At 41.9% G+C, this 14273-nt stretch overlaps 1 protein-coding gene across 13 annotated transcripts in view; it reads left to right on the top strand.

The window, feature by feature from the left end:
* ATG7 (autophagy related 7) overlaps nucleotides 1–14273 on the top strand; it is a 350121-nt gene that overhangs the window by 155012 nt on the left and 180836 nt on the right. For all 13 annotated transcript variants that reach the window (XM_070493096.1, XM_070493097.1, XM_044755028.2 and 10 more), the window contains 4 exons: nucleotides 1382–1576; nucleotides 2850–3053; nucleotides 4758–4873; nucleotides 10481–10556. In XM_070493096.1, the coding sequence (XP_070349197.1) occupies nucleotides 1382–1576; nucleotides 2850–3053; nucleotides 4758–4873; nucleotides 10481–10556 (591 nt within the window). The remainder of the gene's footprint in view (nucleotides 1–1381; nucleotides 1577–2849; nucleotides 3054–4757; nucleotides 4874–10480; nucleotides 10557–14273) is intronic.

The raw sequence follows: 14273 nt of genomic DNA, 5'->3' as shown, positions 1-14273 counted from the left end.
TTACTGTTACTGTGGTTGTTGCTTTTCTCATTGTTTATTACAGTCTTTGGTACATGGTAGATGTACACTACTGAATGAATGAGGTCCTGATAGTTGTCTCTGTGGTGTTCTCATCGTTCAAATGGACTTGTTTTGAACCTTTCTTCTTTCTGAAGTCCTTTGTGCATGGCATCTTTTCCTGCTTTGCTTGCAACTTTTTTCCATTCTTTTAAAAATTGTTGCTATTGTTACTATTGTCTCTTTCTTGAATTCCAGAGATTAGGTTTAAAGTTTAAGATAAGGAGAAAGTAGCTACAATCCATAAAATAGATTTTCTTTTATAAAAAGATCTACTTACCCTGTCCCCTGAGCTATTTTTCCAATAGGTGAGGAGTTTTGGCAAATGAATGAAAAAACTGATGTTTTCACACACCTCCCTGTGGCCAGTGCCGTGCAGAGGATTAAAGGTGCAGTTTGTGATTCTAGAACACATTTTTCTATGGAAAATTAATGTCCCTGGCTTCACCCATATGTGACTCACTGTTTACCAGCTAAGACACTGTGGGGCCTTCAGGGGCATATGATAAATTCCGGAAGCGTTCTAAAGCCCCTGTGGAAAGTGCGGAGTCCCCACACTTGAACAGGACCCAGGTCACCGGGCAGCTTCTACTTTGGACAGAGAATGAAGCTTCACTTCAGTAACCCACTCTGCTGTCGCACCCCGCCCCCCCCCAGCCCCGTCCCCTAAACCAATATCTGCACCCTCCTAAGTAGATTTTCCAGCTAATAGTTAGCAAGTAGAGGTTTTTGGTTTTGAGGTTTTTTGTTTTCTTTTAATGCATGTATCCCTAAGAAGATTAAGGCAGGACTCTCAGTCATTCTAATCTTATGTGAATGCATAAATCAAATGATTTTTGTTATAACATCCCATTTGGAGGTGTTATACATTAAGGAAGTGGAGGGGAGGGCAATTTGGGAATGACTAGGGAGAGATGGCTCGCCTGGACAGAGAGGACCTGGACAGACAGAGGGCATTTTGAAGAGGTTTCTTGGCCTCATATTGTAGGAAAGAGCCAAAGATACACAGTTTTCTCCAGTGTTCTGCTTGCCTCAGAGGGAAAGTCCCCCCGCTCCCACTTTGGAACTGCGATCTGTGTGTCCCTGCTTGCGGCTTTATCCAGGCTCAGACACCCTGGGGTGACAGGACAAGGTGGTCTAGGATACAGAGATGAAGAAGGTGGAGGGCACGGAGAGCAAAAGGAAAAAGTAGTGTAATCACTCATGGAGAAACGTTTGGTTGTGAGTGACCATGCATACATGCTTGTAGCTATGGGGAGACATGGGCTCTGAGATGCTGCGCCCACCTTTGCTTCAGACATCATGTGTCTGGATGTTTCCCTAGAATGCCAGAGGGTTCAGCATGAGCATCCCCATGCCCGGACATCCAGTGAACTTCTCCAGCGTCACCCTGGAGCAAGCCCGCAGGGATGTGGAGCAACTAGAGCAGCTCATCGAAAGCCATGATGTCGTCTTTCTACTGATGGACACCAGGGAGAGCCGCTGGCTTCCTGCTGTCATTGCTGCGAGCAAGAGAAAGGTAGAGTGTGTGGATCTTGTCTCTGGGGCTCTTGTCTCTGGTTGTGACAATGCACCATCACCCTAGAGGGAGAACTGTCCCCAATCTGCCCTTTTTCCAGGAAAGAGCTGTGCTTTGTGTGACCTAGTGACATGGTGCCAAAGGGCTTACACTGCAGAGTCTGTCTTTGCCTCACACACATCATCCAGTATAATAGCTGTCCTTTACTGTTTGGTTTTCATAGCAACCCTTTGAGGTACTCTACGCTAGAAGGAGTACTCTGCTTAGATTACAGCGTAAGCTCCAGGAGGACAAAGACTTCGCCTCATTCCCTACTCTTTAGTCGGTGACAACTTCAAGGGGCCAACAGTAGTGAGTGGTTAAATAAATCATGGTACATATTCATGATAGAATAGTATGCAGCCATTCACAGTTATGTTCTCAAAGAATTTTAATAACATGGAAACACTACTTTATATTAAATAAGCAAGATACAGTATTGTATATATTTTATATCAATTATATTTATATATAAACATATATAGTCATTTATATCTATGTCTGTTTATCTAGAGAGAGAGGAGATGGGACAAGAAGAAGGGAGAAAGGAAGGGAGGAATGGGAGAGAAAGGGAGAAAATAACAAAAAGAAATACCCCAAACTGTTAATAGTAATTGTTTGAGCTGTGAGATTGTGATTTTTGTTTTCTTTTCTAGTATGGTTTTATTTAATTTTTCCAACTTTTACAACAGAAATTTGGGAGAATAAGTTAAATTACAACCAAGAGAAGATCTTATAGTATAAATGAAAAAACCTGTGCTTAAAAAAATGTACATGAAAGGGGAATTATATGGTATGTAAATTATATCTCAATAGAGCTGTTATGAAAAAAATCTGTGTAGACGTGACAGAGGATAGCATAATGGTGGAAAGAATGAGGCTGAGAACTATCGAGAGTTGGTTTTCTACACCTGTCTCTTACCAGCTGAATGACCTTGGGCAAGTTGTAGAAGCAATCTCTCTGACTTCCAATATTCTCAGCCGTAAAGAGGGAATGTTTGCTGGAAGTTTAAAATGGAACTAAGTGAAATAATTTGTTAATCATTTGTCAAGTCTTTTGCATTTAAAAAGCCCTTAGTATTGGGTAGCTTTTACCAACATTAGCTTCTAGAATCTACACTTACATCCAAATACTTATAAAATAAATTTTAAAAGTTGACCAGATATGAAATTAGCCATGGCTTAAAATAAAAGCATCTCTTAACTCTGGTCTTTTTTTCCTTGAAACCTGAAGCTGGTCATCAATGCTGCCCTGGGATTTGACACATTTGTTGTCATGAGACACGGCCTGAAGAAACCTAAGCAGCAGGGAGCCGGGGACTTGCATCCCAGCCACCCCGTGGCACCTGCCGACCTCTTGGGCTCATCGCTTTTTGCCAACATCCCCGGCTACAAACTCGGCTGCTATTTCTGCAATGATGTGGTGGCCCCCGGAGATGTAAGTGGATTACTTTGTGGTTCCAAGTATTTCCTACAACTGTCTTGCCTACTAGGGCAGCGAGACCCAGCTCTTTCCTTTATGACTATTTAAGTATTGTCTTTTAACAAAGAGAAGAATTCTCCAGTTTTGGGGGTGGCATTATTCTACTATGAGCCTTGATTGGCACCATCATAAATGTAATGACACACCGTTTTTGTGGAAAGCTCAGCATGGAAAGTGCAGGATAGCCTGGTCCCTGGCAGCGCCCAGCAGTGTATGCTGTGCTTATGTTAGTGAAGAGAGCATTAAATGAGGAATCTGAAGACCTAGACTGCAGTCTGGGCTTGGACACTGCCTCGTGGGGAAATTCCAAACGAGTCTCCTGGGCTCCTTGTGCTTCTGCAAAATGGAGCTGGGGCCATAGGCTTGTCAGATTTAGTGAGTAAAGATACAGGATTCCCAGTTAACTTTGAATTTCAGGTAAATAATGAACAATTTTTTTAGTGTAAGTTACGTCCCATACTATATTCGAGACATACTTATACTAAAAAAGTATTTGTTGCTTATCTAAAATTCAAATTTAACTGAGCATCTCGTATTTTATTTGCTAACCCCAGTAGGGGAGGGAAGAATACTTTCCCTGGCAACCCACAGTCCAAGGTGGAAAGTGCCCTGAACAGCAAGTGATAGCCCATTCAAATGTCGGATTCTATAGCCTGCATGCCACCACGCAAGGCAGAGTCTGTGGGAATGGTCCTCTGTCAGAAGAGATACTCATTTCTGGTGAAGCAAAGCAGAGGTGTTTTCTGGACCCTCATCTCCATTTTCCCCTTCTTTTAAAACGTATTGCTTAAGAACTCATACCTCTTTTGGATGACTGGCTTTTATGTTCTCCCAGTATAGAGGGAAAAAGATAAATATTCTCTTCTGTGAAAAGGATGGCTTTATGGTCTCCATCACGGTGTCGTAATATACAGCTGGTCCTGTTCTTTCATTATTACCAATAAGTAGCGTTAAGGGTCATTTGCAGTAAAGTCACATCTGTTTATAAAGCAAGATTTTCAGTCAAAATTATTTCTAATAACCCCTTAATGTGCCTAGAGCTGGAAGGTCAGAATTTTCTTTGGTTAAACTAACAAAGGCTGTGTTTGGAGCCACGTTGTAGCAAAAATACTTGTATTGAAGCCCTGTGTTCACACTCATGGTGACAAGATGCCCACACTGTGAGAGGCACATAGGAACTGAGGACTGCAGGAATAGCAAATCATTGCTGCCATCTCACAGGCACTGTGAGGCATTAGCTCAGTTAGAATGACAAGGCAGAATCATCTGCACTGTTCAAATGGTTACACTTCTCTGTGTCTCTGTCTCTTAAGTACCAAGCACAATAGAGTTGAACTGGGTCAGTTAAAAGAGCACAAGTTGCATCTCCACTATATGAGGCAGCTAGGCCCTTGTTTTGGTTGATATCCTGCTGTCTTTAATTTGTCTGTAACTGCTCATTCATTTTAGTATATTACCTCATTTAGTTACCTAAATTGTATATTTTGGGGTTTCTTTGGTACCTGCAAGAAATAATATTATTTGAGGCTCAATGTTCTTTGCCAGCAGTGAGCATCTGGTTGTGTTGTATAGCTTTATTTGGAGGAGTTTCGTGCTTCAGACAGGTAGAGTTGAGTGGAGTAAAGCTCTGAGCACACGTCAATGATTGTTTCACTGTAGTCAACCAGAGACCGGACCTTGGACCAGCAGTGCACTGTGAGTCGTCCAGGATTGGCCATGATTGCAGGAGCCCTGGCCGTGGAATTGATGGTCTCCGTTTTGCAGCATCCAGAAGGGTGAGTTTGCTGTTTAGAGATGGGTGTTTAAACAAAGAAAGCTTTTGTGTCTCCCTTGGCCTTTTCTCAGTCTAACTCTTCTGAGAATTGTGTTGCTTTTTATATCCTCAAAAAAAAACAAGACTTAAAAAACCTGGTCTGATTCTTTGGCCTGGAAGAACTTGTCACGTGATCTTTGGGGCTACATCTCTGCATCCTTCTGGAACTGAGCTCTACTTCTAGAGTTATTTGGTAACTGATGATAAGGAAGAGTAAAAATTTAGGTAGGGGGCCTTAGGAACTTCATGCTTTTATTCTGTTAGTAAGTTTTGATCTCCTTAGCCCCAAACATTTGTAAGGCAATATATGAATCACATATGCTAGCAATTGCTCTTGGCTGTATGTAACAGATCTGTCTTCAGTGACTTAGCCAAGTGGGGCTTTATTTTTCTTATGCAGCAGGAAGCTCAGAGGCATGCAATCTGGGCTGGTATGAAGGCTCTGTTATGCCGTCAGGGACTTGAGTTCCTTTTTATCGTTCACTCGGCCACTCTTCGCTTTCTTCCTTATGCTTGTCACCTTGTGGTTACAAGATGACTGGTCTACCTCCAGTGTTGCCTCTGTGCTACAGTTAAGAAGAAAGGACTGATCAAAGGATAAAAGTTGTGCTCAGGTTAGTCTTCCCCCTTTTAAAGAGCTTTCCTGGAAGACTCACCCATTGATTCTAACTGTTGTATCACATGGCCACTCTTAGCTTCGAGGAAGACTGATGGATGTAGTTGTTTTGGCTGGATACACTGCTTCTCTGAATAAAACTGTGATAAGATAGAAGTGGAGAATGGATGTTGGGTAGGCAACCAGCAGTGTCTGTGTACTCATTTTAAAAAACTCTGTATAGGGGCCGGCCCGGTGATGCGGTGGTTAAGTTCGCACGGTCTGCTTCTCAGTGGCCTGGGGCTTGCCAGTTTGGATCCTGGGTGCGGACATGGCACCACTCGGCAAAAGCCATGCTGTGGTAGGCGTCCCACATATAAAGTAGAGGATGATGGGCACGGATGTTAGCTCAGGGTCAGTCTTCCTCAGCAAAAAGAGGAGGATTGGCGGCAGATGTTAGCTCAGGGCTAATCGTCCTCAAAAAAAAAAAAGAAAACAACTCTGTATATATTTTAAACCCTGCAAGGTATTATTATTGTTATATAGTTAATATTCATTTAGTTTTGCTAACATTTCCTTTTTTGTTGCTTTTCATTTCTTTTGGTATCTTGAAGCTTCCAACCAAGGACATTTTCCTTCTGTCTGAAGAATACCCTTTATTATTTCCTTTAGAAATGCTAGTGACAAAGACATTTCAGTTTTTGTTTGTCTGAAAGTGTCTTGTTTTATCTTCAAGTTTGAAGATATTTTCTTTGGGTATAGAATTCTAAGTTGGTGGTCATTTTCTTTCAGCACGCTGACAGTATAATCCTGTCGTCTCTGGCTGCCTTTATCCTTGGTGAGGAGTTGGGTGTTTATCTCATTGCTGCTCCTTTGATACAGTTGGTTTTTCTCCCTCTTGCCCTCCCCACAGTTTCTTTTAAGATTCTCATTGTCTTTGGGTTTCAGGAGTTGGACTATGATATACCTACCTCTGTATTTATTCTGATTGTTTTTTCTAGTGCTTCTTGAATCTATGTTGATGTTTTTCATCTGTTGTGGAAAATTCTCAGCCATTATCTGTTATAATATTGCTTCTGCTCCTTTTTCTCATGCTTCTTTCCTTTTAAGACTTCAGCTGCATATCAGAATCAATTTATGCTACTTTTTGTATTTTACGTCATTTTGTCATTCCTTGTTTTGGTCTGGCTATTTGCTTTTGGCTTTTCTTCCAGTTTAATGGTTCTCTCTTCTTCTGTGTCTAATATATGTTAAAACCATTCATTGAATTTTTAATTTCATTATTAAATGTTTCAGTTCTTACATTTCCATTTGATCTTATTTTACACATTTCCTGTTCTCTTCTGAAATTGTGATTTCCGTCTTTTTGGTTCCTTAAAAACATTTAATCATGTTTCCCTTTTAAGTCCTTATCAGATATCTCTATTGTCTGGATCTCCTGTGAGTCTTTTCCTATTGTCTATTGTTTTTCTTGGTTTTGGGTTATGTATTATCTCCTTATATACCTGGGGTTTGGGTATTTATTTATTTATTTGCAGGGGAAGATTGGCCCTGAGCTAACATCTGTTGCCAGTCTTCCTCTTTTGTTTTTCCCTCCCCCAAGCCCCAGTGAATGGTTGTATATCCTAGTTGTAAGTCATTTTGTTTTTTTTTTAAACAAAACCTTTTTATTATGAAAATCAAATATATATGAAAGAAGATATATGTAAATAAGATAATAAACTGCCCTGTTTATACCACCCGGGTCCAACAATTACCAGCACATAGCCAGTCATCATTTGCCTGTACAGGCGTACCTCAGAGGTATTGCAGGTTTTGTTCCAGACCCACTGCAATAAAATGAATGTCGGAATAAAGCAAATGTCACAATAAAGCAAATGTCACAATAAAGTGAGTCACACAGATTTTTTGTTACCCAATACTTATAAAGTTATGTATACATTATACCATAGTCTGTTAAGCATGCAATATCATTATGTCTAAAAAACAATGTACATACCATAATTAAAAAATATTTTGTTGCTAAAAAATGTTGGGCCTGGTCCAGTGGCTGAGTGGTTAAAGTTCTGCATGCTTCACTTGCAGCGGCCCGGGTTCATGGGTTCAGATCCTGGATGTGGACCTACTCCACTCACCAGCCATGTTGTGGAGGTGTCCCATATACAAAAAAATAGAGGAATATTGGCACAGATGTTAGCTCATGGCTGATGTTCCTCAAGCAAAAAAGAGGAGGATTGGCAACGGATGTTAGTTCAGGGCAATCTTATTCAGCAAAAAAAAAAAAAGTGCTAACCATCATCTGAGCCTTTGATGATTCTTAATCCTTTTTGTTTGTGGAAGGTCTTGTAACAAACACAATATCGTCGAAGCACAGTAAAGTGAAGTACAGTAGAGCAAGGTGTGCCTGTACTGCTATGCACATTTTTTCTCCCCACGTGGGCTTATTTTAAAGCAAATTCAAGACATAGCATTTCATTCATAAAAATGTATCTTTTTAGTATGTACCTCTACTATTTTTACATATAAAAACAGATTAAAGGCAATTCCTTAATATCATCACATATTTAATCAGTATTCAAATTTCCTCAGTTCCTTGAATCTGCTTGGTTATTTTTGATTGAGTATTGGACGCGATACGCAAAACATTACAGAGATGATGTGATTTACATCTTCTTCTGGCAGACTGCTAGGCCAAGTGGACTAGCAGCCCTGGAACAACTAAATTCAATTAGGGCTTATCTGTTTCTGGTTCACCCTTGCTGAGGATGTAGCTCCCATTGGTTCCAACCCAAAGTCTGGGACATTTTCCATGGTTCCTCTTGATTGGCAGACTTCAAACTCTGGTTTTTTCCCTCCAGCCCCATGAGTCTGTCAGTATCTGATCCCATGCCCACTGCCTCAGAGGTTGGCAATCACCTTATGGAGGAAAGCTCCCCTTGCAAATGCCTGGTTTACCTCTGTGGGCTTCTCACAGATCTTGGCTCTGCAATTCTTCCCCACCTTGGTAGCTCTCTGATGCTTCCAAACAAAGGTTTTTATACTTTGTCTAGCTTTTCTATTTGTTCTCAGTGGGAGGGTTGGTCCTGACCACCTAGTCCACCAAGGCCATGTCAATTTTAAAAATCTCTTTTAATTTATTGAACACTTATGATGTACTAGGCTTGCATGTGAGAGAAAGAAATGAGTGGGCTGGTATGTTTGGTTGCAACTTGACTTTGAGCCTTTTAGTAATCTATGTGTTTAACACTTTGTATATACGTTATGTTAAGGATACAAAAATTAGCACAATTGTGATCTGGACACCCTATCTCTATGACTCATGAACAATAGAGTTAGTTCATCTTGTGATGAGTAAAAGTGAGACAAAAATGAAATTAATTTTAAAAATAAAGTCAGTAATTTAAAATAAGAAAGAAGAAAGGAAGAGAAGAGAAAAGGAAAGGAATTGAAAAAAGAGAAAAGAAAAAAATTAAATAATTTAAGAGTTTCTTAAACTGTCTGCTCAAGTCTTTGCTGTCAAATGTCAGATGGTGAAGACAGACTGAAGTCAAACAGGTATTTATACCTGACTGTATGACAAATACACTGTGATTAATTTTATTTCTCAAACACTTATATAGTGCTTACTCTGTGCTAGGCACTGTTCTAAGCACTTTACAAATAGTAACTCATTTAATCCTCAGAGCAGACCTGTTAGGAAAGAAACCATTATTAGTCCCAATTTTGGTGGGGAAATTGAGGCACAGAGAAGATAAGTAAGTTGCTGAAATTCCCATAACTGGTAAGCGTTGATGCTGGGATTTAGCTCAGCCAGTGTGGCTCCAAACTCTGTTTTTAATCACTCTGCTATGCTGCTTGTAATATAGGCAGGGGAGAATTGAATTTTCAAAAGATTTGTAAAGAATTGGAAAGAATTTACAATTCTCAGAAATTAACATGACTATTCTATTTATTGTGTGACTCAGAGCTTTTCTATGCAGTTGGAGAGACGGCCTCACTACAGCGTTGGTAGCACATGTAACTAGTCTAGATACTCCAGAGTTAAATGAAAATAAGCAGCTTTTTGTGTCTTCCTCTCATCTCTGTCACCTATGTGGCTCTGCCTGCCATCTAAGTGTATGTGGCCTCCTGACAGGAAGTATTTGGGATAAAATCCTAGAGAGCAGATTCTACGGTTCCCTGACACTGACCCCTCTCTCTGCCAACATTTGCCTTAGTCATAGGTTAAAACTACGTCCTGGGGCTGGCACAGTGGCATAGTGGTTAAGTTTGCATGCTCCACTTCGACAGCCTGGGGTTCTCAGGTTCAGATCCCGGGTGTGGACCTACACACCACTCATCAAGCCATGCTATGTTGGCATCCCACATACAAAATAGAGGAAGATTGGCACTGATGTTAGCTCAGGGACATAAGTAAACATCACACCACAGTTCAGGAAGGAGTGCTTTCCTTCTCCTGCCCAATTAATTCCTCATTTTTCTTTCTTCTTCCTCCATTTTGGTAGCATTTACACCACCTCAGAAGTTAAGATTGGAAAGTTTTCCATTTTAAAATTTCAATACAAAAATATGCTGTGGTGTTTTACAAGACCATCTCAGAATAGGGGAATTAATATTTATTGCTTTATCATGTACCAAACATTGCACTTGGCAATTTATCTAACTTATTCCTAATTTATTCCTCACACCATCTCATTCCTATTTTACACATGATGGGCCTGAAGCACAGAGAAGTTAAGCAGCTTGCTTATGGTCACAAACTCTGGTCTTTCTGACTCCAAAACTCAGGCATTTTTTTAGTACTCTTCTGCCTTCCCTGCCAGCAAAATTGGTTTTTCGCTAGCCTATGCTGCTTTGCAAGGGGCATTTTGGTTAACCTTATAAATCTTACGTGGACCTCCTGCAGATCATCCTCACAGATGTTAAACATAAACTTTTATGAAATGAGCAGCTCTAATTGTTTCCTTTTCTCAGGGGCTATGCCATCGCCAGCAGCAGTGACGACCGCATGAATGAGCCTCCAACCTCTCTTGGGCTCGTGCCTCACCAGGTTAGTGATTTGCAAATGAAATCACAGTTCTGGACCAGATCCCAGTGGTGCAGGGGGAAAGCATTTGGGGTCACTTTACCCTGCCATCCGCCCAGCCCACCTCTTCTCCATCCTACTTATCCTCCAGCTACCCTGGAATTTCAGTGGGAGTGCTTTATGACCACCTGGGAGGTATCCCATTCCGCGGGACGGTGATGAGAAGAAATCATGAACAGGCAGCATTACCCAGAGTCTTGATGCATTTAGCATGTTGACTAGAGGTCTCACAATGGAGGAGAGAAGAAAGAATGGGCTTTGGACTCAGCTAGACAGCAGCATAAATCTCAGCCCTGCATTAGTAAGAGGGCCTTCCTTGGTCAGGTCACTACACTTCTCTGAGCCTAGTTCTCTTATCTATAAAACAGAGACAGTAATACTGACCTCATCTGGTAGTTGCAGAGATTAGAGATGATATCTAGAAAGGGCTCAGCAACAGTGCCAGCTATGTCATAGGCTCTCAGTAAGTGATGCCCGCTGTGTTTGTTGCTCTTCTTTGTTACTGTTATTGACTCCCCGCCAAATACAAAGCCTTTCTGGGCACACATGGGAAAACTATTAGAAGTGTGCAGCGCCACCAAAAAGTGGGGTGGCTTTTCAGAAAAACAATCTGAAGCATCATGAGGAAGGTCCATTCCATTGAAAGTGAAAAAGAAAGAAAAGTAGTGGAATGAAAATTTAGAATTCCTGTTGCCTCTTCAGTAGTTTGTGTTACTGTATTTTTGGAGGACTGAAGAGGTTTTCTGGTCTTGCTTTTTGGAAGTCATCTCTAGGTTTGATACATGTATGTCAGTCTGTAATAGGAGGGCTGTCTCCGTGAGCAAAGCGGTGATAGTGCCCGACAGTCCTGTCTGGGATTTGCAAGGACAGACTCACAGATGAGTGCAGAGAGCAGAGTGACTCACTCAGTTGACATTTGTATCTCTCTGCCTCCCCACTGCCCACCTCCTATCATCTAGGACAGTGCTATCATTTTCCAGTTGAGGATGAGAATCAGAAGAAGGGGAATTACTTGCTCACGGTCACAGAGAGAGGCATGGATGAGCCACAGTCCAGACCTAAACTTGGCACTCCAGCCACGGCTCTTTCTGAGGCTTTGTGAGTGGAAAGAGCCCTGGCCTGCACGTGGAGAGAGTTAGCTTTGAATCACTCCTCTGGCCCTCTTGCACTAGGTGACCTTCATAGACCTTGTTGTAGGTCACTTACCGTCCCCAAGCCTCAGTTTCCATGTCGGTAAAAGCAGGTGCTTTACCTTGTGTCCAGGATTATGTCTGTGACAAGTCTTTGTAAATCGTAAAACACTGTGCAAATGTGACTTTTCCAGCCTGCCTCACACAAGGTGGCATTTATTTGACATGAATGTGTTCACCTTTTCTACAGAAATATTTGAAGTAGGACCCAACAGACACTGTAATAACTCTCCAGTGTGTGGAAGCTGTCCTCCAGAGCCGACTCTGCTGCTTATGCTCTCGGGTCTCATGCGCGTCCGTTCCCTCTTCCCTTCTTCATACCTCCTTCCCTTTCTTCTGACCTTGAGATGCGCCCTCATCTCCTTTACGGATTTCATGCTGAGAAGGGCCTTGATTAAATTTTTAGTCATGCCCCTGCACCGGTTTCCGTCTTTCAGTCCTTTATGTTAAATCACTGCGGTTGTAGTTTTCTCAGTGCTGAGGCCAGAGGGCAAAACAGTCTCTTTACAGAAGGGATCCAGTGTCAAAATGCATGTGCCCATGTTTTTAAAGTACTATGGCAACTAATCCCTCTCAGTGTTATTTACCCCCACTGAGTCTTGCAACTGTTTGTCATTCACCAACTCTTCTAGTTCTTTCTCCTCGTTTTTAAGTGTCTGAAGGATTATTTTGGTTGTTGGCCATCACTTCATTTGGCCTTTTCAAAGGCTGAAGAATAATGCAGCCATATATGGGAAAAGCCTAGTGTGTGTGTGTGAACTTGCTCACATTATTTCACGTTTCAAGCCTTTATTTTTAGCTTCTTTCTAAAAAAGAAAGTGGAGAAAGAACTTTGAAATTAATCAGAGTTGTGCGGTGCCTATTTATAGTCTTTACATTTCTCCTTTTTTAAGTGGAGCGAGTCCATTTATGCAACTGTGTTTTGATTAGGAGAACAGCGTCTGCACAAAAACCCTGGGCTGAGTTGCAGTGCCTTGGTGCAGACTCAGCACTTCCCTCCTCCTCTTCCTGCCTCTCGGAGACAAATGATTTCCTGTTGGAAAGGAACTTGGTAAACCCCTCTGTGTGCTTTTGTATACAAAGAACGGCCAGTGACGCTCCCTGGGCTCGTTTTTCTCAGTTCCCCAAAGGAGCGTGTTTATTAATTGGCCCCTGTGGAATGAGATGTAGTGGAAAAGTGATAGTCCTTGGACCAGAATCACAAGGCCCCCCACCAGCAACTCATTGTGTAATCTGGAGAAAGCTGCTTAACTTAGCTGTGCTCCCTGTGTCTCTGCTCTCCTCCTCGTCAGACCTGGGAGGCCTGAGGATGACTTAGTTGGTCTCTCTGAGACCACAGGCAGAATTTGGCCCATCCAGAGGTTGGCCAAGTGCAGAAAAAAGCTTGATTAGGCCCTGAAATTCAGTGATATTCAGCCTGAAAAAAAACCTCTTATTGAATTTGAAAACCGTAAAAAAACCATTTGAAGGTGAGAAAATAGGCTTATGGGTTTGTTCTTGTTTAAAGTCTCGGGCCCAGTGTACATGCATGGGATTCTACAAGCAGGCAGCAATCAGTATATGTCACTTTCTATCTATAGAGAGAGTGATTTTTTATTTAAGTCATCATTTTATTGATATGTAAAAGACATAGAGGTAATCGCACAGATCCTTAAGTCTGCAACTGGAATTATCACAAGATGAGCACTCACATACCCAGCAGACAGATCAAAATAAAATGTTATCAAGCATCCCCCAAACCCCTCATGCTTCTCCCAATTGCTGTCACCTTTCTACACAGAGGCAAGCATCTCTTGACTCTCAACACCATGGGAGACTTTTGTCTAATTTTGAGCTTTCCATAAATGAAATCATATAGTGTATAACTCTTTGGAGTCTGGCTTCTTTTGAAGAGAGAATTTTTTCATTGTAAATCTTAGCGTAGTATTGTCCCCTCTGCTTCCCATCGAGTGGGATCTTTTATTATATATATATATTTTTTTTTTTTTGGAGGAAGATTAGCCCTCAGCTAACTACTGCCAGTCCTCCTCTTTTTGCTGAGGAAGCCTGGCTCTGAGCTAACATCCGTGCCCATCTTCCTCTAGTTTATACGTGGGATGCCTACCACAGCATGGCTGCCAAGCAGTGCCATGTCCACACCCGGGATCCGAACCTGCGAACCCCGGGCCGCCGAGAAGCGGAACGTGCAAACTTAACCGCTGCGCCACCGGGCCGGCCCCTATTATATTTTATTTTTTAAAGTTATCTTTTCCTGGCTCCTGGAGTGGTGGCTGAGTTCTGTGAGGCCAGACCCTTTTTCTGGTTCTTGGGTAGAAGGCACAGTTCAGGAGTTATAAGATATACAGGCCACTCCTGATATCATCCAGGAAGTTGGTTTGCAGGTGGGTGAGAGACCCTGAATGTGACAGAAATTAGCAGCCTATGGAGCTGCTGGTTATTTGGCTGGACATCCCTTAACGAGTGAGCAGCAAGGTGGCAGCGCGACAGCCGT

This window comes from Equus asinus, chromosome 21 (assembly GCF_041296235.1).
Source record: "Equus asinus isolate D_3611 breed Donkey chromosome 21, EquAss-T2T_v2, whole genome shotgun sequence".
NCBI lineage: Eukaryota > Metazoa > Chordata > Mammalia > Perissodactyla > Equidae > Equus > Equus asinus.
Note: the sequence above shows the minus strand (reverse complement) of the source record. Positions and strands in the feature narration are given on the sequence as shown.